The following is a 25561-nucleotide window of genomic DNA, read 5'->3' as shown; positions in this document are numbered from 1 at the left end:
GTTTTAGGGATGAAAGAGCTGCCAACCATGCATCTCGGAGATGGAGACTTGCTGGCTGTGCTGATCTGAAATTCAAAAGCTATCCTTTACAGGCTGTCAGAAAAGTGATGGAGTGAAAAGGGAGTCTATCATCAGGGGACCGATGCTGGACTCCACCAGCGCCGCACGACGCTATCAGCCTTCATTCTCATGCCAAGATTGTTCAGTTCAATTCTATAACCGAAAGCTTTATGCTGCACTTATTGCCTTGCAATGCAAGTCAATTGGCCTCATTTGATGTTTTCATTAAGAAACAGCACCAATGACAAAGGCATATGTGAATAATGTCATGTTTGGAGACACGATAAGACAGGAGTTGTGAGAAGACAATTAGGGTATTGCAGAATAATTAGGTATTAAGCACAGCATAGTCAGAGGTGGAGATTGGCCCAGGAAACCAGGAAGTCAAATTCAAGACAAAAAAGTTTACAGATACAGTAAGTTTATATAATGTAATGCAAGTTCATGTTGTGAATTGAGAGGGATGAAAACAAGCTACAGCAAATGTCCATTTATTTATTTATAAAATAAGCTAAATTAATGTATTTTTATTTTATAAAATAACTGCATTTTATGAAATAAATGTAAAATATTTATAGTTTCTTTTGGTTTTCATTATTTTATACACTATTCCTATAACTATATGGCATAGCAATGGGCAAGTCTTTCATTCCTATGGAATGCAGAAAGTAAAAAACTAAATACCTTGAATGCAATGTCATGTGTAAATGAAAGAGTTCAGATGCAAAAGCCTCCAAGTACGGTTAAAAATTTTCTAAAATGAGCATTTTTCTCATCTCTGAATACATTCAGTTATTTCACTTTAATGGCAATGAAAATAACCTATTTATTGGCATTAAAGTGAAATTACCGAAACTACAAATAGGAGCCTGATAAAAATGCTCATTTTAGAAAAAAAAATTCAAATGGCACTTGGAGGCTTTTGCATCTGAATTCTTCAAATGTACATTTAATATGGTGAATGCAAGTCTCGATTTCTAAATCTGCCTCCATTTCCTTAGAGACTGTAACAAACAAGACCATGAAAAAGAAAGACCACTTGAAGTCAAATTCAAATTCAAAGTAGAATTGCTAGAAAGACCTCATGACTTTTTAACTAGTAAAAAAAAAACCTCTACAAATTTATACAATGCAAGTTCATTATATCAATAAATCGTTGGCCAAAATTCAGGTTTTGAATTGAGATAGAAGAAAAAAGCTACAACAAATGTTCATTCATAACATTGGGTCAGGTGGCTTTTGAGCATTGGTTGGCTTTAATTTTTTCGGTGTGTTCCAAACCGTTGGCTCTAGTTGGACATTGTCAGCTGTTTTTCGGCCATTTCTACGTGTCGAATCGGTGGCGGAGCTCAGCGATGAGAAAGAGAACTCTGATTGGCTATTCAGCTTAGTGAAAAATAAACAGAACTGATGAAAGCAAACCAATGACAGAGTAAAGATATCTGTTTGTTTCTTTCTTTCGGCTGGTGTAAACAATAATAAAAGCAACTGCTGCTAGCTCTTCCGGTTTCCCTGTTTGAATGCAGAATACAGACTACTGCCACCCGGTGGTATGGGTCCGTTCACCGTGGGACCCCTCAAGCGTGGGGCCCGGTGCGACCACACCAGTTGCACTCCCCTAAGAACGGCCTGGATTCTAGTGCAACTTTTTTTTTTTCCAACGCAGGTGATATGAGGCACGCAGTCGGCTTTCCTTAGCGCTAGTTCTTTGGCATCCGTTTGGTGTGTCCCTACCGTTAGAGACTGTGGCAAGCCCATAAAAATACTGAGTACAGCTTTTATATTGAGTAGGCAGAATTATTGCAACCTGAAATTGAGGACTTTACTTCCTATATCATACATTTTAGTTCAAATTTTTTTTATGGCAAGTCCTACAATTCAGCCAGTTGCTGTATCATAATATCAGCTGCCAATAACCTGCTTAAGAGCTAAGGATACTTTATCTGGGCAGTATATATCCCTTCCTGTCACACTATACACCTATTATCCTTGTCTAGATTGGCGCAGTAGTCAGAGGGAGGGTGGGCGGGGGACGAGGGTCTCCTTTGGAGTCAGTAATGACAGTCAGACTGAGATTGGACCTGATGCCAGGTCAGTCTGGCTGGCCTCTGAGCTCAGCAGGCAGCCAAAATCGTTGCTTCCCAAGTCCAATCATACCAAAAAGCCCCTGCAAAGTGTGACTGTGAGACGTCTGCTTGTACGGACTCCTGGGTAGTGCTTTAAACTAATTTATTTAGAATACTTAAAACTTTCACAGAACACTTTGTTAAGACACGCAAGCCTTCCACAGACCTGCCGCATCCACAGTGATCCACTTTGTTAATCACTCTATGGTTTTATTCTGGCATCCATCCTCTTTCAAGCTATTTCCATCAATTAGCAACTGCTGGGGAGTTCAGGTGGCCACAGTAATGGTAATCTTTGTAGCCAACTGTTCGTTTGAAATGCTTAGCGGTTGCATTGTATGGGGTTTTTGAGCATTTCTTTCTGTTCGCTCTTACTGTCATCATGACCTGAATTTATTGGTCATAAGAGATTTTGTTTCAACTGAACAGCCAATCACAACAAAATGTGAATTTAAAATGCTCAATATAAGTCTCTTTTTCTGAATCTGCCTCAATTTCCTCAATTTCCCTTGGGCAAACCCAAGACCATGAAAAAGAAAGACCAATTGAAGTCAAATTCAAGACACAAAACAAAAAGGTCAAAAATGAGACAATGTCTAGACTTGTTAGAGAGACCTCATGACTTTTAAGTAGTAAAAAATACAATAAATGTGCATAATATATTGCAAACATAATGCAAGTTCATTATTTAAAAAAATCATTGGCCAAAATTTATGTTTGAATTGAGAGAGATTAAACAAGCTACAACAAATGTCCATTTATTTATTTTATTAACTATAAAATGTCATTTATTTTATAAAATAACTATATTTATAAAATACAAATATATGAATTTATTTAGAAAACACAAATATTGATTTAGAAAATAACTTTTTTCTTAAAGAGTTAGTTCACCTTAAAAATAAAATTCTGTCATTTATCAGTCACCCTCATGCCATTCCAAACCCTTCGTTCATCTTCGGAACACAAATGAAGATATTTTTGATGAAATCTGAGAGCTCTCTGCTCCTCCATAGACAGCAAGGGTCCTACCACGTTCAAGGCCCAGAAAGGTAGTAAGGACATCATTAAAACAGTCAATGTGACATCAGGGGTTCAACTGCAATTTTACAAAGCTATGAGAATACTTTTGTAACCCTAGACCACAAACCAGTCTTAAGTAGCATTATTTGTAGCAATAGCCAATAATACATTCTATGGGTCAAAAATATTGATTTTTCTTTTATGCCAAAAATCATAAGGATATTAAGTAAAGATCATGTTCCATGAAGATATTTAGTAAATTTCATACTGTAAATATATAAAAAATTTTGATTAGCAATATGCATTGCTAAGAACTTCATTCGGACAACTTTAAAGGCAATTCTCAATATTTAGATTTTTTTGCACCCTCAGATTCCAGATTTTCAAATAGTTGTATCTCGGCCTATCATGACATACCATACATCAATGGAAAGCATATTTATTCAGCTTTAAGATGATGTATAAATCTCAATTTAAAAAAAAAATTGACCCTTATGACTGCTTTTGTGGTCCAGGGTCACATTTGTGTGCAAAGAAAACAAAAATAACGGCTTTATTCAACAATTTCTTCTCTCCGGGGACAGTCGTCTGCCATTATTGACGTATGCGCATTACTTTCCTCTGCTTGTAAACAAGGCATAGCGCATGCGTGTTCTACATCAGCAGCATGCATGCGTCAATAATGGCAGACGACTGTCCCGAGAGAGAAGAAATCTTTGAATAAAGTTGTTATTTTTGTTTTCTTTGCACACAAAAAGTATTCTCGTAGCTTCTTAAAATTACAGTTGAACCATTGATGTCACATGGACTGTTTTAATGATGTCCTCACTACTTTTCTGGGCCTTGACTGTGGTAGGACCCTCGCTGTCTATGGAGGGTCAGAAAGCTCTCAGATTTTATCAGATTCAAAAATATCTTAATTTGTGTTCCAAAGTTGAACGAAGGTCTTACGGGTTTGGCATGGCATGAGGGTGAGTAATTAATGACTGAATTTCATTTTTAGGTGAACTATCCCTTTAAAATATTTATTTCTAATAATTATTCTGGGAATATATCTGGGTTTTTTATATTTTTTTGAGTATTTCCTTCTGTCCACTCTCATTGTCATCGTGACCTGAGCTCACTCGTCAGAAAAGATTCATTTTGAAATGAACAGCCAATAGCATCACAACAAAATTGATGTAACAATGATGAATGAAACTAGAAAGACTTAATTTTAAGACTAGTTTTCTTTTTTATTATTTTTTTGTGACTATATCAAGACTACAGCATAAGAAATAAAGCAACAAATGAGACCAAAAATGGAGCCTCAATAAGAAATATATTTTAAAAAATTTTATGCACTTTAATAGCTTAAAATCATCATGCATAAAACAGTTTTACTCATGCAATATGACATATTTCCGAGTGAAACAGAATATTAAAAAGAAAAAAAGTAAGGTTTCATTTCATCCTTAAGGAAAAGTGTGTCATTATCACATTAATGTTAACCTGCATGAAATTGTGCAAACTGTTAGCAAGACTGTAAAAAAGTGATGTCAGACAAAAAGGAAAGTTTTTTCAGTGGCGAAGCAGGTTATTATGTTTAATGAAAGCTGAAATTGTTTTACTTAACATGCACTGCAGAATCATTCACAATAACAGCATAAATGTGTATTTGGACAGTAAATTTGGATTTCATGCTGGCTTAGTAGGCTAATTGTACTTGCCCATTATAACAATCAGTCCTATTTTTATAGCCGCTGGACAATCCGTTCTAAATTGAACATAAACGAAACTGGCTTAAAGAAAAAAATAAATAAATGGAGAAATGTTGGAAAATGTGAGCTGAGGTCTGAGGCTGGTGCATTATAATATCAAACACCCAACGCTGCACTAAGTCTCTGTATGTAGGAAATGAAACGCATTTGGGCAGATGCCTCCTGTGGTTCTCTCTATCACTATGCTGGAGGTCACTGCTCTATTCCTTGGCACTTTGTGAGAAGCAAACCCATGCATTCTCCAATTATTTTCTTAAAAGCCCAGTTACTGTGGCAACCAGGCCAACATGTTTTGTTTGCCATGGCGGCAGGCCAACTCAAACCTTTAAGCTGTTCAAAGCAAGCTCACACATAATGGGTGACTGCTCTTGTGGTCTCAACCTTACACCTATACTGATATCGCACGCACAAAGAGCTCCAAACATAACTTAATGATAGCATCGCTTTACTTAGAACTTCATCAGTTGGTTAAAAATAAAGACATCTGCAAAGGCTGTCAATCGAAGTCCAATTCCAACTCGCCTTTACGCTGTAATTTAATATTTGTAGTGAAAAATAATTGTCTGTTCTCTGAGCTAAAAAAAACATTAGACACTGGTCATGAACATGTCTGAACTTTTTCACATTGCTGAGACTCTTATGTAACATGGATCAGTTGTATGAGGCAGAATTTTCTCGCTTTTGCTTTCCAGAGCACATAGAAGATAAAAGATGTCAGACTGAGCTCTAGGGTGTCACATCAGCACCTACAGGACTTGAAGTATTTTCTTACTCATCTATCTATCTATCATCTTTCTGTCTTTCTATCTGTCTGTCTATTCACATAATGCCACTGGTGCCTCCTCAATGATGCCGTGCTCAAGGATGGTGAGATTGGGAACACTGTATAGTCAGATGTGTCTCTTTAGATGCATCACAGTGTATATCACAATCCAGTCTCTGTGCTTTCCACATAATCATTTATAATCACAAATGATTGTGAATCAAACCATAAAACAGTCTTTTTGATATCATCAGCCCTCAAACTAGGTTAAATGTTGTTGTTGGTGGTGGTTGGGTTTTTTTTAGTTACAGAGAAAGTCAGTAAATGACATTGTTACAAATATAGCATCTCCTTAAGTAAATAAATGGAGTAGCAATTCAAACAGATGATTCTTGGTTTGGCCTTAGGCTAGATTTAAGCACTACATATTGACAAGTACACGAAAGGTCATGCGCAAGTCCTTTTTCTTATCAATTCTGATGCAAGATGAATGCAGAGTATCACTGATGCACATAAACTGGCAGAACATACATGTGTATAATGAAATACATATATGAAAAACAGGTCATCATCTCATTAAAAGGTGTTTGCATTGTATTCGACTTTAAGAAATCCTAACACGGAAGCAATGTTATCCTGCACTGTAAAAAAAAAAAAAAAAGGAATTTTAAAGAAGTTACATATCTCTTTATATAAAATTACAAAACATGTAATTTTACTGCAAAATATTCTAAAACATTAAAAGTAACATTTCTGAATTACTTTATAATTTGAAGTGAAAATGTATATTTAACAAGGCCGTACTTTTACAATAAAATATTGTTGAAATTATATTTTTGTAATTAAGACTTAGAAACCGCCTAAGAGACATTTCACAATTCCTTCCACAAACCATCACTATTTGGATTTTATTTTAAAGTTCTTTGTTATCAGTTAAGTACATTTGACTATGTTGCATTTCACGTTATTTAGTTAAAGTTTACAGCATTATTTTAGTGTCATTGGTGTTTGATGTTGTTTATATCTTTAAATAGCTGTATAGAGGCCAATTTTGATGAACAGTCATCCTGTGGCCTTTCACTGCACCACCTGTACAATTATCATGACATTTTACAGTAATAGATATTTTAACAGCTCAAATACGTTGGTATATTAATATTACATGGTTTAATGACATATTTGCAGTTAAGAACTATATATTAACATGTTGTAACATAGGCTAATCACTATATTTTCATGGTAAAGTTCTAGCAACCGCAACTTGTTTTTTATTATAATTATTTATCGTAAAATTATTATTTATATGTTTTTCCCCCGCAAAATTCATTGAAATCTGACAAAGCCCGTTAAGGCTTACCTTCGCCAAAGAAATGCGCTTGAATCAAGAAGAGCAGGAAAAAGCCCACCGCCGCTCCTGCGAGCGCCCACGCCACACGGAGATGCTGCATCTTTCTGAAGATCGGATGCGTTCACAACAGCACATCCATCCCGGCTCAACACTGAGTAAACATTCCCTTATTCTCAGGACGAACAGGCTGTGTAAGGACACTTTCCATGCGGACAAGCCTCTGCTGATAGTGCGGAACTGCTCAGCGACAGGTTTCTATTCGGAGAGATTAAAGTTCAATGCAAGAGAGTTTCAACGCCGCATCTGACACTTCGCGTCCCGTTAACCGCTGCATAGTCTCTCGCTCACCGCTCGTCCCAAATTATTTAGCAGGCACCGTGCCGCATGTCTTCACACATCCACACGCGAGCCTCGAGCTGCACAAACAACTGTCGCCCCCGGAATCCCGTTAAAGTCCAGGAAAAGACCTCACATGCGTCCAGCCTCGCGCGTCGTTCCGTTGACTTCCCAGCAGAAACTGTGCGGACTCGCGTGCGTCTCCTGTTTAACGGAGGCTGCGGGTCTGCACGCGAGTTTCGTCTCGGTTCAAAATCGACGTCATCACTGTTAAATCTGTCAATCTCTGGGCGATTCCACTTACGGAGCGCGCGGGAACACCTGGCTACAGTAGGCCAACAAACATGTTTTATTACGAAAATGTTTTCTTCTCTTTAATTCTAAAATGCATAGGCGAAGTATTGAGATTTTTTTTTTTTTTTTTTTCATCTAACAGATCAGAAATACCTAAGTTAAGCCGTCTTCGATCTGGTGAAATTCACATTTAATATGCTTGTTTTTTTAGATCAAAGGGTTATTAGCATTAGTATTAATACTCTGTAAAATGTTTTATCTTTGAATTACTTAAAAAAAAAAAAATTTAAAAAGCCAGTTGCTAAAACTTTGCCCTAAAAATTCAGTGATGGTAGGCCTATTACAAGCATTTTGGTGACTGTATATTTTATTTTCTAACTTAATAGTATGTATGTGGTAGCCTATAATCTTTAATTCAGTGGAAGGCCACAAATTCAATCACACAAAAATAAACAGGGTATGACGCAAAATAGCATTCATGTTATTAACTAACATGAATGCAACACAAAACCCTATGTAAATATATATATATATATATATATATATATATATATATAGCCTATATACATATTTATAAATATATAAATAAATACATAAAAAAGAAGTAGGGGCCAGTGGGGTTATTTTGGACCCCATTGACTTTCATTATATGGACAAAAGCAGTTGTCATTCTTTAAAGTATCTTATTTTTTGTTACACACATGTTCGCTTTTTATCATTTTTAATTTTAAAGGGTACCCCATAGTTTACATATGCAAGTCAAAATTGGTTTCTTACATTTTCCATCTTATATCTATGTACGTAATTGCACATAGGCAATGTTAAATATCACGTTGACGTTCAGATTTATATTTAGTAAGAAAGTAAATATCAAGCTGCCATTTACGAAGTGCTTTTATCCATTACAGTACAGGTTATTTATAACAGTGACAATCACACTAGATCATCAGCATGAGGTTAGGTATACACACAATCTAGATCAACATTAAAATTGAAACAGCGTTTAAAAAAATATGCATCTAATTTAACGCATATATGCATTACAGTAGGAAGACTTGCTTTCTCATGCATATTAGTTTTAGAAAACTTCTCTAAAAAGTCTTCTTCATTCAGTGATGGATAGCTATTTGCTTTGTCTCTTGATGATATAATTAATAGTGAACTCTTTTAATGCATATATTCAGACTTAAAAGTAATCCATTTTCTTTGCCGTTAATGTCACTTTTCATATTATTCCCAAGTACAGCTGTCCACACATGACATCCCATCACATTCTCATATTGTTCTCACGTACCCCGAGCTTCAGTAGAAGAATGGCAATCAATCAGCGGGGACCCAATTAAATATGTTCAGAATACCGCACCACTGCAAAGTCAAGCTGCTACTGAAATATCCTGCCCTATAATAACATGTTCCCCCTGTGTTGCCAATATATCTCCAACAGATCTAGTCTTTTTTCTCCCGCTCTATCTCTCAATTTCCATTTTGTCTAAGGGGAATATCTATATTTGACTCTGCAGTGTTTGTTGGAAGTACTGTATGAAAATATGTGGCGGGACAATAGACCCAGTTCCAATTTATTAAGCCTGCTTTCATTTATTTACTTTTTACATTTGTTTTGCATAGTAATTGCAACGTCTCAGTGGAGACACTGGAAAGTGATATTGGTGTGATATATATAAGCAATATGAGCCAGACCCAGTACCCTATTTTGTTTTCTATTTTTGGTAGATGAAAGGTAAATTTATTCACACCGAGATAATTCCCGCTTGCAAATGACAGCAACCCATGGAAACCAAATGTTTGAGTATGAATATTTATATTTTATCAAGTATTTAGCAACAGCTATTATAGAGAAAATAAACAAAGTGATTTAAATGATCGCTGAAATTCCACATCAGATAAATACCTTGAACTGAACTGAGAAACTCAACATTTCAATTCATAGACTTAATCTCTCAGATCAATGCAGGGACGAGCCACTGTTTGCCCTTTTTTTAATCTAAATCCCTTCCCTTGATTTGGAATCAGAAATCCATTTGTTCAGAGAACGTCTAAAACAAATTACGAGAAGAGCATCAGCACCAAACTTTAGATTTGAAATGAGAAAGATTACTTACTAAACATTTATCTCATGCTAATGAGAGCATTGGATACCAGATTAATTAAAGGCACAGTTCACTCAAAAATGAAAATTCTGGAATACAATGGAAGCCTATGGGAACTGAAAATGTTTAGTTACTAATATTCTGCAAAATATCTTCTTCAAAGAAAGATTTTCATGCAGGTTTGGAAAGACATGAAGGGCGTTAAATACAATACCACATTTTGTGCTATATTCCACATCTTCTGAAGTCATATGAAAGATTTATGTGAAAACAGATCCAAATTATGTAGTATTCACTGAGAATCGTTAAGTGTAGTGAGCTGTTAACCATTGCGAAAGAATAATAGAATCAATAAGTTGAACCTGAGATCCAAACTGTTTGAGTCCAAAACGGTTTGAATGAAATTCAGGGTATTTAAAAAACAACATGAGCTAATGTGCTTTACAGTCAGGATAAAAATAAAGTGGAAAAAACATGTTAATGAATCTTGACTCACACCATCTTCCTGTCTGAGAGCCAAGGGCGCTCTCACCTGCACTGTAATGTTATGCAGCATTTCTGTCACCGTTATCACTGCAACACTCTGGGGGAGCAAAGCGCAGACCACCGCTTGACTGCTGAATGTCCCTAAAGCACAGTTTACACTCCACAATACATTTGACATCACGGCGAGTCTCCTTATAATCAATATCTTTGTCATTGTCAGAATTAGTCACAGGGCCTCTCCACTGACCCTGGGAATCCTGCACCTTGATGAATCTGTGAAAATGAAGGTCTAGCAAATCACATCTAGTGGGCAAAGCAACGATTGTGTAAAAGTCACAGATTGCTCTGGAAAATATTCTCATTTAAAGGAAACTGTTCAGCCAAAATTGTAAACCCCTGTCATTAATTACTCACCTTCATGTCATTCCAAACATGTATGACTTGATTTATTCCCAAAAGAAGATAATTTGAAGAATTTCAAAAATGTTTTTTGTTGTTTAAACGAAAAGTCAATAGAGACCAGTAGGGTTATTTTGGGCCCCGATGACTTTCAATGTATGGATAAAAGCAGCTGTCATTCTTTATTCATTCATCTTATTTTTTGTTACACAAAAGTTATGAAGTTAAAGGGGTCATCAGTCACATGAGAAATCAAATTTTCCTTGATCTTTTGGCATATAAGAGGTCTTCGTACCATTAAAACATCCTGCAAGTTAAGCATAGCTTAAAACGTCCTTCTCATTATAAACAAAGCATTTATTTAATCAAGCTCTAAAAAAGGCTCGTTTTGGATCCGAGGGGCAAGGTGACGTCACCTGGGTGCAGTCATTTGCATAAACACCGCCTCCAGAGCAAGACATCGACGAATAGTCATCTTCTCACCATAGGCCCCGCCCACTGGCGTTCAGTCACTGACACTAGATCACGCTGCATGCGAGTGCCGCGTCGCATCAAAAGTAAATGGAAATTACAATCACTGCCGCTATCTTTTCTACACTGGATACAGTATACAAACGCGCACTTGAGTCATCAGGACAAATGTATTGAAAGAACGTTTGCTTTGGTTCAAACAGCTCGTTTACGTCTTTGTTCAGATATCAGAAGGATACCAGTGTAAGGAACAAGTGGATAGTTTATTTTTAATGGCATCTCGGACCGTGTCTGAGGATTGATCAGAGCATTTTGTTTTGTAAACGAGGCACAGTGTCATTGAGAGTTCAAAAAGAAACATTTGTTGAAAGATGAAGCGGTACTAGATCTAAATGATTTAATAATGATTTGTCTGGAAATGACTGTTTTATTTTGATCATGTTATAAAACACTCACGTGCAATAGCGAGGGGGCATTGATAGTGTTTCCTATGCAATGACGTTAGCCAATCATAATAGTGGCCGATTCCTGAGAAGCCTTAAAGGACACACCCCTTAAAAACAGGCTATTTCAGAGAGAGGTTCAGAATGAAGGTTGAAAATAATCATTTTTCCACATATTTATTTGTTTTTTGTGCACAAAACATTATTTACATTATACTGTAAATAAACCTCAAGGAACATATTAAAATAATTGTAAAAATTCACATCATGACCCCTTTAAAGTGATGTTCAGTCTGTAGTGTGACATTTCAGCATGTGTTGAACAAACTGTAAGTAACTGCATTTTGGGAAAATCCAATCTGATCTGATAAGAAAAGATATTTTACAATTTGGCAATTTTGTATGAATCTGTATTATTGGATTCGTACAAAAATCTATTATTTTTAGAAAGAAAAAAAATCCCCCAAATAACGAATAAGATTACTTGAATTCATACAAATTCACAAGCAGTTCAACAAAATAAAATAGTAATGAATTCCCATGAGATTGCATTGGTAAAAGCACATAAGAAATACTGAACAGATAAGATTCCTCTTTATTGGGAAACTGCACCCAAGATTTGTCTTGATTTTTCAATGAATAATGACTTCAAATTCTGTCTGCTTGTCACACAAAGCTATCATATGACTTCTGAAGATCTGGATTATATTGCATAACTCATATAGACTACATTTATGATGCTTTTTGTCATTTTGAAGCTTAACAGCTCCAGTCATCACTTTCATTATATTAAAGTGGCCAGAATATTCTTTTAAAAAATCATCTGTTCAAAATCATAAAGATTCAGCACAACATGAAAGTGAATCATTTCTAGAAGAACTATCACTTTAACACAAGACAAAAGCACATCTGCAGGTGAAATGACTCACAGCTTTCGAAATCAAACACATTTGATGCTGATGTGCAGATGTAAGACTTTCTGCTCTGACAGGTGTTCGAACCACAGGATCGTGGCTTCTAGGGTGTGAAAACTTCACTCCAATTCAGCATAATTAGTCATGACAGATTTTAACCAAACAAAATGCAAGAAGCCTGAAGAGGAGAAGAAATTGATACACTTTAAGGAAATTCCACCCCCAACCAATGTCTAACCGCACAGCGCATCTTTATTACAGTTTGGGTTGTGCAATCCAATTTGGATGAATCCCATTAAATGTGACATCCGCCTTCACAATATGCATTCCAGTAAATCTGCTGCATTTCAGCAATGTTTTTTCCCCGTTTCAAGATTCAAGTTGATCCATATGGCAGTCAAATCTCAGGCTCTTGTTTAGTTAAACTGGAACCATATACTGTATATTTAAAACTGCATTGTGGAGCTGTAACTGTATCCTTTGATATGAGCATGAGCGATGTGTTTCTGCTGTCAGAGGTAATCAGAACGGATTAAGTCTCACAGTTTCACTCCCAGACGGTCCGAAAGAAAAGCTGATGGTAAAGATCCCAATCAAAGAGAGGTGGGAAACTGTGACAAGTCCAGATACGTTGAGTGATAAGAAGGCAGGGGCTCTTCTTCTCTCGCCTGCCCGGAAAGACTTTTGTAATCAATCTACGCAGACTAATTCGGGCCAGACTCCAGTGTTTCAAAAGAGGTGGAGAAGGGAAGTGAGAAATGGTCTGACAGGCCAGTGTAAAGCTGTAGAGTCATGGGTCCTGCAGTGCAGTACATTTTCATACCCCCATACATGTATGCCTTAATATAGTGGATAAAATATTAAATTCAATTTGTAAAACTGGAGCATATTAATTAGTCGCTGATGCACTGGACAATTTTTTAAAAGACATTTTAAGTATTCATAGAGTGATGGTGTTACATCAAGTACAATTTGATGTAACAGTTATTCTTAACTATAATTCGATTGGATTGTCCACTTTAGACTTGCCACAGTAGAGAGTTAAATATTCGCTAAAAATATCAGAGAGGTATATAATAAGAATGAAACTTACAGTAACAACCATTCCTAATGAAGAGTTTGTGATACATCAGTAAATAAATTTACTGATGTATCAAACTTTTATGTAAGAATTTTATTTGACTTGAACAACTGTGGTCAGAGGGACAGAACATATACATCATACATTTTATCTTTGTAATGTATCAATACAGTAAACAAAACACAGTGAAGATATCAATCTCACCACATTTAAAAACCAAGACTGTTGTAGGAACAGCTTAACTCACAAAGAGTGATCTCTGTTTGCCATGTTGGTGAGGTTTGGTGAACACCACCAAATTAAGGCTAATTAAATTTTCAAGAAAATTAATGTAAAAAATTCAAAGTTGATCTAACTGCCATGCATTATGTAGGCTATTACACAATAAAAAAAAAAAGACCATATGCTATACAGTACAACCAGCTTCAGCAGATTTTTGAGTTTGCTCAACTTATTTTTGTGGGAGATTCTCAAATTTTTGTTGTATAAACTTTTTTTTTTTAAGTGTAGATCACAGCACCATGTTGTATCAAACTAGTACCCATATAGTCAGTTTGAACTATAGTTAACTAAAATTGTAAAAACTTATGTGAAATAAAATAAACTTTATCTAAAATAAAATACAAAAAACTCCCAAGGCGTCAAAAACTGAAGCATGGTCAAACTCCTTTCGCGTCACTATGAAGACGCCAAAAGTGCCCCTAGGCGTCAGTATATGACAAAATAGGAACTCCATTGCTTTCAATTGCTTGCTTTATGCGTCAGGTCAAGACGCTCATGGAAAATGACAACACGTTCTCCTCCGTTGTTTTCAGTTGTTTGTCTTAGTTTAATGGTTTGCATGCATTTGTAAAAAATAGAAATAATTTTATATAAATTTATACTTTTATTGGAGCACCTAACCCCACCCCTACCCTAAACCTACCCACCTCTGAACAATATAAAACACGTAACAAGAAAATATAAGTGCAGTCACAGGTATTTATTGCAAAAACTGACCATAAACAAGCAGTATAAAAGCATTACAAACAAGTTGTGTTGCATTCCAAGTCTTTTGAAGCCATACGAAGTCTTTATGAGAAGAAGAGAGCAAAACATAAGGTTTTAATCGCTGAAAATGATCCCGCTCTGTTAACGTGCTCACCTCTCATTCAAAAACATCCCGTCCCGCAGCATGACGCAATTGGTCACGAGACACACAAGAGCCAATAGCCTGTCAGAACCATAGACATAATATACGTAGACGCCTCATGACATGCTGGAACGTAATCCAGCGTCGCCGCCATATTGGTTGGGTCTCCTCACTCTACGCTAGCACCGGAGTCAATGGAGAGCAAGCAATTTATGCCCGTATTTTGTGCAGTTTACTGTTGCAATAACCCGCGCAGATACCAGATTGCGTGCGATTACCTTTCACAAGTAAGATTGAACAATAATTTTGGTTATTTTACTATTTATAATATTATATCGTCGTAACTAACGTTACTTACGTGTAACATTATTACAGCAGGAACTGGTACTCTCTCATTATCTCTTGCTGTTTTTTTTTTCTGTTCTTCAACTTTCAGAGGATGTGTTCTTACTCGGGGAGCACATTGCAGAAACCCAATTCAGAATTGAGAACCATCATTTCATGCTTGTGTCATTTGTGGTCAGTGGCGCCTGCAGGTTTACGGCTGGACGCACTGTGCGTACCATGAGTGCTCAGACTGACCTGTGATTTGTCCCGCAAACATTTCAGCAGTAGATTATAGTCGTATTTCTGTCGACCGAACCAGCCATGCCATTAATAATGAACGTATCAGTCTTTTGCATGCCAAAGTCCATTTCTGCTTATAAACAGGTCAGGTTAGACAACCACAATTAATTTGCAGCCTATTTTACAAACGGGAATACAACGAAAGTCATGACAATGTTTTACATTCAAGCTACCCATAAAATATATAGTGAAAAGTTCTTTAAAATCATCTGGAATGCAATAAAGTAATTTTTACAGCTGTTTTTAAAGCATTTTGCTGCATGGATTAAAAAATAGGCTAATAAATAATTCACATGCAGACAAAATTACGTTGCAGAAAATCCTTTAAATGTTAAGAAATTAAGAGCAGAGCAACGTAAAAATCAGAAAAAATATAATCGGGCCTGTTTTAGGCTTTTCCTTACACATTCCTCAGTAGAAATAAATGCAGGAGGGGCGCATTGGAGACCCATCCAAGATGGCGGCCGCGCTGTACGTCAGCTCCAATAGGCAGCGTCAGTCTATGAGGCGTAGACAGCGCGGCCGCCATCTTGGATGGGTCTCCAATGCGCCATTGACTCCAGTGCTAGCGTTGAGTGAGGAGACCCAACCAATATGGCGGCGACGCTGGATTACGTTCCAGCATGTCATGAGGCGTCTACGTATATTATGTCTATGGTCAGAACAGCATAACGCAATCGGTCACGAGACACACAAGAGCCAATAGCATTTCACAACCAAGGCTGACGTAAGGCTTCTTCTGGCGGCATTTTTTGAATTCGCGCACAGACTGCAGCATACAGGAAGAGCTTAACGGCAGACAGAGACGGCGATCGCGTCTATTCCTCTCACAAATCAAATGTTTTGCCTCGGAAGACTTGGAATATTAATATTTTTTTTAATAAATTATGACGGTAGTTGTATCTGCCTGTTATATCTTGTTTTTTATTGACAAATGGTAGGTTTAGGGGCAGGGGTTGGGTTATGTGCTCATAAATGTGTAAATTATGTAATATAAATAAAACTGTTGTGACTGTTTACTTTGAAAAATCACACCCCGACATATATGCATTATTGGCAATGTTATCACCCAATATATAATGTAATTATGATGATAAAATTCCCAGTATGGCGTCGGCATATTGACGCTAAGGGTTTCCTATTTAAAACAATTTTCCTGCAAGTCGAAAAATGACGCTAGGGGTACCGTGAGCGTCAAAAAGCGACGCCAAGTGGTCCTGACCAAGTTTCAATATGTGACGAGTTGGGTGTGAGAATGGGTTGAGATTCTACAGTATTTATCATTATCTTCTATTGTAATGGACAGATGTGTAGCTCTCTCAAAATATGTCAATAAAGAATATGTTTAAATCTTGTTTCAAAGAAAACTTTTATTCTTGTTGTGATTTAATAATTCATGCATCAGGGGATTAAAAGAACATTTTAAATAATTACACTACTTTTGTTTGAATCACTATTGCCATTTTTGTCGTGTTCCAGAGTGCCATGCACAAACTGACATTATCACATTTACTATTTCTGACAGCTATCTCCATTAACTTCAAATTAATACACTAGTGCAAACTCTCAATTTTTAATGTCAGCTCTTTATTTCCTGTTATCCTAGTACTTCTACCTATTTCTAATGGTCTGTTTTATCCTTTTAGAATAAACCACCTTCATAAATTACAACAGTTATCTTTTACTTCAAGTTATAGAGTCAAAATGTCAGAAAAGACCTTGTGTGTAAAGTCAATATTTACTGACTGAAACAGCAGTGCCCTGGTCACTTCAGAGGACAGATGGATGATCTCAAAGAGAATGTAAGTGTGGAAAAGCAGATCTTTCTCTATGTTCTGAGGTGTTTTCCATGCAGGGCAGGACAGTGTTATTATGGACAGTATTGATTTGACAGAACTAACATTTTGCCCATTGACTGTGATGCACCGTTGTAGCAAGTGTTTATGAAATGGATAGCATGTGTGAAATTAATTATTGACAGATTCAAATATGCCGTCCACAACGGCGTAAATGTGGACAGTAAGCGGTTTTTGACAAACGCTGTGGATAAATCATTCAGACAAGATTTTCATGTGAATCATGCCGATGTAGATTATCAAGTTGTAATGCGGTATTTACTTGACTTTTCAAAACATAGCCGACTCCTGTGACCACATTTCTAAAGTGATATATCATTCGGCACAGTGTAAAACTCTGCCGATTTTCAACATAATCACTATGGCTGGGCAGCGATTCAAAGGCAAAACCTCAGTCAGATGATTCTATGAGCAATGACTGAAAAAGAGATTGCTTATTAAAATCTAATATCTTGTAAAGGATCAGTAAAATGAAATAGAGATTTGACTAAAATATTGTTTAGGCCAGAGATGTAATCACGAAAAGACATTCCACCGAGGATAACTCCATTTTCTCAAACTGTTGGCGGCATTACCACCAAATTGAGAGAGAGGAGAAAAAAGTTAATGTGCTTGTAAAAGATGGGCCACTTTATGAATTTTACTGCCCACAGGTCAGATGGGAATACATTCATTCTATATTCAGTGCAGAATTTATACCGGTTTCTCGTCGTTGCTATGCAAAGCACACAAGAACATTTTCAAGGCAAATCATAAAGCATCTGCCCTTCAGTGGCGAAGATGAAGAAACAATTCTGAAAAGGTGTGTATGCCTATGTGTGTGTGTGTGTGTGTGTCCTTTAATACTTCTCTCAGGACATGCCATTTTTTAATTATTGCTCTGTATAAAGGTCAATGACATGATGTTAATTTTTTATCCAGATATAATTTATTCAAAAATACTTGCAATTTATAAACTTAATGACTTGAATATACCTCTTATATCATAAGAATGTTTTTAATTTTTCAATTAAAACTCATTTTGATTTTGTTTGTTTTTTTTGTTTTTTAATCAGGGTTGTGCAGCTGACCTTCTCAAAAAAAACAAAAAAAAATGTATTAAATAGTTTGGCATAACCTGATCATATCTGGTCATATCTCCGAAATTATACATATATATATATATATATATATATATATATATCAATGTTATATATATAACATTGACCTTTTTATGACAAGGCCAAATTAATTCATGTTGTGAAGTGTGATGCCCCCAAAACTTAATATTTCTTCATTAAAAGTCATATATATATATATATATATATATATATATATATATATATATATATATATATATATATATATTGTGACGGATCAGTGGCCCTCCCCTCATTATCATCACCACCCGTCCCTTATTCGCCGCCCTTCACCAGGCTCCCGACTGGAGTGGGTGGATGAGAGGAGGGGCGTGGGATCAACGCGGCTGGCGGCGTGTGATGAGGCACAGCTGGACTGAATGAAGCCTCATCACCGCCGCTGTTAAATGCCCAGCGCGCCTCTCCTCGAGAGACCGGTCTCTTCCCCCGTGCATGCACGCTGGTGTCCTCGTGGGTCCAGGAAGGGTGCGTAGAGGGATATCGCGCCACCGAAGACGTGAGCTGCCGAACCCGCGGTCCGGACGAAAGCCGCACTCGTATTACGGCCGTCGGACCAGGATGTCGGGCCGTACAAGTCCTGCCAAAGGCCGTGGACGACGTGTAAGAGCCGCCGCTGTGATGAAGCCGCCGCCCTCGCGCCCCGGACCCGAGTGGGAGCGCGTGCGGCCGCCGGACTCCGCCCCTTCCCTGGACCCTTCCCCTCCTGGAACACTGCCCTCCTGCACAAGCCCCGCAGCACGACGAGGACACCAGACCCCCTGTTTATTTTGGACACTTCTTCCCCTGGACACTTTATTTTATCAATGGTTTAATAAAAGCCTCTCCGAGGCCTGACGCCACACCCACTGTGTCTGTCGTTGGCTCCTCCCGTCACTATATATATATATATATATAGATGAACATTGTACTTGGTTATACCACATTACATTAAATATATATATACATACATGCATATATACCTGTTTTAAATTAGATTTTTAAAGCATATTTCTATTTATTTGTAATTTACTCATGAACAGATGTCTCAGTGTTGTTTAAACATCCCAATGCAAGAGTATATGACACTGTGCCAAGATTTAGCAGTGTAGAGACACGTCTCAAGACCAGTGCATTCTGTTCCATTCAGTTTGTGTCAATTAATGAAATGTGTCTGGGATTATGGAGAACATCTCAGGAACTTCCAGAGCAAAGGGATTTTTCTGGTTTACACCTGGTAGCACTCATTGAGCTTATGATAAATGAATGTACATGTATATCATCACAAACAGATGTATGAAATGTAGGATAACAATACTATTCCAAGTCCTTACCTGAGGTTAAAGCCGATTATAAACAAACAGGTCAATACTGACAAATGCTCACAGAGAAGGCGGGGTTAGATGGAAGAGGGGGATGAAAAAATAGATGAATAAATGAACGAAATGACCTTGGTTGCAGCCAGGCTCTTTGCATATGACAATTTGTTTTTAGAGACCAGAGAAAGCATTCCAACGTTGCCGCAAGAGCGATTCGTGAAAGCTTTTCTTAAATTATTTGAGCCACAAAGAGATTCCGCAACAAGCAAAGGCATCAGCTGCTTTACATTATTCAAGACTTACACAATGGCACTCCTGGCACGTCTCCTGCTTTCAAATTGAACTTGATTTAGTTAAGCTGGGTGAGCTCGAATCTGTGGATAGAGTGGCCTGCCAGACGGCAGGAAGGAGAGTCACTAACAGACACGCTGCGGTCTACATGCGGTGCGAAACGCCGGTGACCTTCTGTCCGAAAATGTAACGATGCTTTTGTTCTGAAAGTATTATATTTGCGGATGATGAACCGCATCTCACTGCAAGTTTTGAGGGGTGAACGATGGGAAAGAGAGAGATTCTTTTCGATATTGCCACGAAAAAACCTAATATAACACATATTAATAGGATTTGGCCTGGACTATATAGTGCCAATACAATCTAACATTTATTGCTCCTGAGAAAAAGAGCAAAAGCTAGAAACCAAGGTTTCGGGGATAGAGCAGTAGAGAGATTCTGTTTCCCAGAGACGGCCAATGAAGCTTAACAAAGCCATGTTTCAAAATGTATGAATGTATCAGCTGGAATTACACTGCTCCAGTTGAATAAATATCTTCAGGGTTTCTCTTCCCCTGTGTCCGTTGAATGAGCTCTTGTAAACACTCATTCCCTCTCTCTTTCCGTCTCTTTCTCTCTCGTTCTTTTCTCACCCTCAATAGGTTTTGCAAACAAACGGACTGATTGATCTATCACAGGCTTGTGTGGAAGTACAGAAGGTATCTCAATGTCAGAGCATTGTTCGAACGGAGGAAAACTACACCATAAACCACATTAATTGAGCGGCTTCATTATCCACTGGCTTTATTAAAATAGCAGCTCATTTAGTTGTCGCGTGCCAGACTTTTCATATTTCTTTTCTGGCACTGCTATCAAACTTGTTTATTTTCCCAAACCGTTGGACCAAATAAATTCTTCCATCTATTTTTGTTTGCTTGTCTGTTTTTGATTCTTTTCTCTTTCCCCCCCATTTTTTTTTATCTGAAAAGGTGCTTCCTTTACAGGAAAAAAGGCTCACCCTGCCCCCACAGTGCAGTAGCACCTCGGGCGATTAGTATTTTGCAAACTAAAAAACTTCTTTGTCAAGTCCTGTAAGTTTGAAATTTTTCTCAAGGCATACTTTTGTGCTCTCTCATCTTCAAACTGACTAGATTTGCTCTTTGTGTGTGAACGTATCTGTGTGTGTGTTCATTTATGTTTCACTTAAGTACACACTGTTTCCTTATGACTATGCCATTTTTCCTACTGTACAGTTTTAGCCATATGTACACTGCTATATTTTCAGTAGTGACAATTGTGCTGTTGTTTTAAAAACATGTAATAATAAGTAGTAGCTACTTTTTGCAATGAATAGAGCAGTAGCATGTCAGAACTCTACATCACTGCTTTTTAATGTTGCTTTGTGTGTGCACCCCGCTGTACTACACTGTGTAAGGGGTTTTAATAATTCAATTGTTCAACTATTCTTTCAGTTTTATTCTAGTGAATCAGTTCGTTCGAATGAGAATGAAAAGTTTAAAAAACACTTTCATTTTGCAGAAGCTTCTATCCAAAGTGACTTACATTGCATTTATAAATTATTTTATCAGTTCTGCATTACTCAAATTGGTTGAGTAAATGATTCAGTGACTCACTCAAAGACAGCCGCTTGTTTTGTTCCTAAATTAATCAGTGTTTCTGAAGTAATGAGGGGGGTGTGAATCCCTCGGAAAAATCGCGAAAACCCCCACCCCTTCTTCAGGCCCTTGGAATCATGCTAACACCCCCCCAGGGAACTCCTGTTTCAACAAATCGTTTGAGTAAATAATTCAGTGACTCGCTCAAAAGATGTGTTCCTGAATGAATCTGTGTAATTTTGTATTTACATTTACATTTAAATGTAAGTTTGCTAGTAGCTTGTAGTGTATCTAAAGCTAGTTTTCATTAAGCCCCCAACAGTTCTCTTGTTTTTATTTTAAAATAGTTTATATAATACAAATGGGAGCTATGAGAGCCTGTTATTTTGCAAATCTCTCTAAATAATCAGTGAGAAGAGTTCCTGGATGATCTGCTTCAGTGTTCACTTGGGAGAACGCCTTTATAGGGGGGCTGAAGCTCATGTAATGGAAATCCAAAGTTAACATTATGGCTTTGAAACTGTTCAGCTACTTAGGGAGTCTCTTCCACCCTTTGCATCTGAACTGCCATTTTAATGAATCCCATCCATGCTCTTAAAACAGTGAAGAAGCAACACGTCAGAGGGATCCAATGTCTCATAAGCACATTAGAGGGGATGGTTCTTAGAAATTCAATATTTTTAAGCTTTGAAAGGAAGTTTAGAAGAATGCTTGGGTTCTTCACGCCATCTCATCACATGCATAATAAAGCTTATGCCTGCACAGCATGATTAATGTATAGAAATACAAACAATAAATGGCTGCTTTCATGCAAGTACTTTATCATGAGCAACTTATAGGTGCTCTGCATAATAAGCCTGTAAGTCAAGAGCCACTCGCACCCCGCTGGTCATCACAGCCATTGAATAACGTGATTTTCAAAAGCCAGAGATCAGTATAGATGGATTAAAAGAGTACGGTGTCAGCTCTAGAATAACGACTCCTTAAAGTGCCAATATTTTGTCTTCTGACTCAGCACAACACTCAATATATTATGAATTTTCGGGATGAATAATTTGTGGTCAATGTCATGCAGAAAAATGGTTGATTCAACTGGTTTGAACATTACGGCTGCTGGTTAGAAAACAGATTTTGGGTTGTTGTTATTTTTTAAAATATTATTTGTATGCACAGAACAGATGGCCTGTCTCCAAGCTTATTTTGAGTTATGGACCCGAGTGTGGAGCTAGTGCATTCTAGCTTTTAAGAGACAATAGCACAAATGCATGAATAAAGATTCTTGTTGCTCTTAATGAAATGATTTTGCTGTCTTAGGCCCCCACATTAGAAGTCCTAAAATCGTTGAGGGGGTAAAACGGTGTGCGAATGCTGTCTCCGCAGAGCAATCAATAAAGATTTCCATTTACTGGCCTGTCTGAGGAAGAACTAAAGATTTTAATGTACTCAAGTCAATATGCATTGGGGACTCAGACAAAAATACTTCTGAAAGCTACAATAGGCTCTGGGTGTCTGGTCCAGAAACGCTACATCCCCTAATAAAACTGATTAAGGAATCTTGCCCATTTGCTGAAAGGCCACTGGGGAGGAAGTGTCTGTTTTTTGCTGTGTCCTCTAACTAAATGCAATGCTATAGATTCAATCGATAGGACAACACAACGCTAATGAAGACTCCCACAGCCACAGTACAGTGGGGCTTGACTCCTGAGTCCCCAAACACCAGACCGGTAATCTAGTCATACGAGGGCCGAACCTGATTAGTTTAAATGTAGTCACTACATGGACATCTCTCTATCTCTCCCCCTCTCTCTCTCTGTCTTTCTTGTAGCATTGAAAAGTAGGGGAATGAATGTGTATATACATCCATCAGAGTAAGGGGGGGGGGGGGGTTAATGTCCAAAAATCTGTCTATTGTTGGTAAAAAATAAAAATAAAAAGTGAGGTAATTAATGTCTAAAAATTATTTATCCATCCAACCATGCATGAATCTATCTATAGTACATCCATCCATCCATCTATCTATCTATCTATCTATCTGTTTGTTGTCTGTCTGTCTGTCTGTCTGTCTGTCTGTCTGTCTGTCTGACTATCTATCTGTTGCTCTATTGATACATTTATAGTTGTTAAAAGTTAGGGAATTAATGGCTTCAATGTATTTATCCATTCATCCATTAGCAATTAGAAATAAATGTCTATCTAACTCTCTGTCTGTCTGTCTGTCTGTCTGTCTATCTATCTATCTATCTATCTATCTATCTATCTATCTGTCTTTCTGTTTGTCTGTCTGTCTATCCATATGTTGATCTATTTATTGTTGGGAAAAGTGAGGGAAAAGTGTGGAATTAATGTCTAGAAAGTATTTATCCATCAATCCATTAGCAATAAGAAATTAATGTCTATAATAAATATTAAATCTATCTATCTATCTATCTATCTATCTATCTATCTATCTATCTATCTATCTATCTATCTATCTATCTATCAGCATTAGGAAACTGAGGGTAAAATGAGGAAATTATTGTCTAAAACTATCTATCTATCTATCTATCTATCTATTTATTTATTTATTTATTTATTTATTTATTTATCTATCTATATATCAGCATTAGGAAACTGAGGGTAAAATGAGGAAATTATTGTCTAAAAACTATCTATCTATCTATCTATCTATCTATTTATTTATTTATCTATCTATATATATCAGCATTAGGAAACTGAGGGTAAAATGAGGAAATTATTGTCTAAAACTATCTATCTATCTATCTATCTATCGTTGGTAAAATGGAACTATTGTCTAAACACAATTTATCCATCCACTGGGATAACGATTGGGGGGTTTATTGTCTAAAAAACTATCCATCCATCTTTAGGGTGAAATTTTCAAGCCTCTTTTCAAATCGAACTCATCATATGACAAACTAATTATTTGCTGCTGAACTCACAGTTACCTTTTTGTCGACGAGTTACGGGAATACATGAAAGAATCATAGGCAGAAGAGCCGTGCACTTACCGCAGTAGAGGATCAGCAGACCGCTCAACAGCAGCACAAGCCAGAAAGTTGAGGACATCGTCAGCCACGCATCCCACTGTCTACTCCTCTTCCTAAAGGGCGAAGCCATCAAAGTCAGTCTCAATTCTCCAGTTAAATTAGCCTCCAATCAGGCTCGTATAGCCAGCAGCTATTCACGCTTCGGCGTTCGTCTCAAAGTTGCCATACAGAAGGAGGGAGAAACGGCGCGAACGTATCCGTGAGAAGCACTGGATGAGACAGCAAATGAAGAAGATCCTGTTTGCGATGCTGTGTAGGTCATAAGCGATGCGTTAGACACACCATGTAACCATGTAAAGAAAAATAGCCTACATCGTGTCTTATAGAGCTAGTAACATTAAAAAGAGAAAGGTTACTGCGACGTTTACAAGTTGTAAAACTTGAAAAAAAGAAATAGGCTATCTACAATTTGAGTTGGAGAGAAGCGGCGCTGCTGCGTTTCATGTGGCGACGACGGAAAATGCTTGATAACTGAAGTGAAGGTGTTTTGATTCTAAGAAGAGAGAGAATCGATTGTTGTGCTTATTTCCCATAAAGCGAGTTCAAATTATGACTGAAACGTTAGCTATAATACTCTTTCTATCTCTATGTATAGGTAAGCGACGTTGTCTTGACATATCAAGTACATGAAACATTACACAAAAAGGTGATATTTCCATTAAAAAAATATTCATACCAAATAATGCACTGTGGTGTCATGTGACAGTAAAACAGTATCTTTTATACATACAGATATATGCACTGTGTATAAACTTGGGTGTGTGTGTGTTTGTACCTGGTATTTCCTAGGTTAGGATAGTAACAACTGTAAATTTTGTCCTTGTAGGGACTTTTTTTTTTTTTTTTTGTCCCCATGAAGTAACAAATAATACATTTTTTTTGAAAATATAAAAATGCAAAAGGTTTTGTGTGAGGGGTAGGTTTAGGGTTAGGGGATAGAGAATGCAGTTTGTACAGTAGCCTATAA

General features: G+C 37.1%; 1 protein-coding gene across 3 annotated transcripts in view; it reads right to left on the bottom strand.

The window, feature by feature from the left end:
• The window catches only part of tafa5b (TAFA chemokine like family member 5b), a 47916-nt gene extending 23045 nt beyond the window's left edge, over positions 1-24871 (bottom strand). The window contains exons 1-2 of one of the 3 annotated variants that reach the window (XM_058767526.1): positions 7429-7652; positions 7090-7335 (exon numbers count right to left, since the gene is read on the bottom strand). In XM_058767526.1, coding sequence (XP_058623509.1) covers positions 7090-7180 — 91 coding nt within the window. In that variant the 5' untranslated portion in view covers positions 7181-7335; positions 7429-7652. Of the gene's footprint in view, positions 1-7089; positions 7653-24555 lie in introns of those variants that run through there. The other 2 variants (XM_058767524.1, XM_058767525.1) reach the window with 2 other exon arrangements.
• Positions 24872-25561: the final 690 nt, after the last annotated feature.

Source organism: Onychostoma macrolepis, chromosome 25 (genome assembly GCF_012432095.1).
Source record: "Onychostoma macrolepis isolate SWU-2019 chromosome 25, ASM1243209v1, whole genome shotgun sequence".
NCBI classification, from domain to species: Eukaryota; Metazoa; Chordata; class Actinopteri; order Cypriniformes; family Cyprinidae; genus Onychostoma; species Onychostoma macrolepis.
Note: the sequence above shows the minus strand (reverse complement) of the source record. Positions and strands in the feature narration are given on the sequence as shown.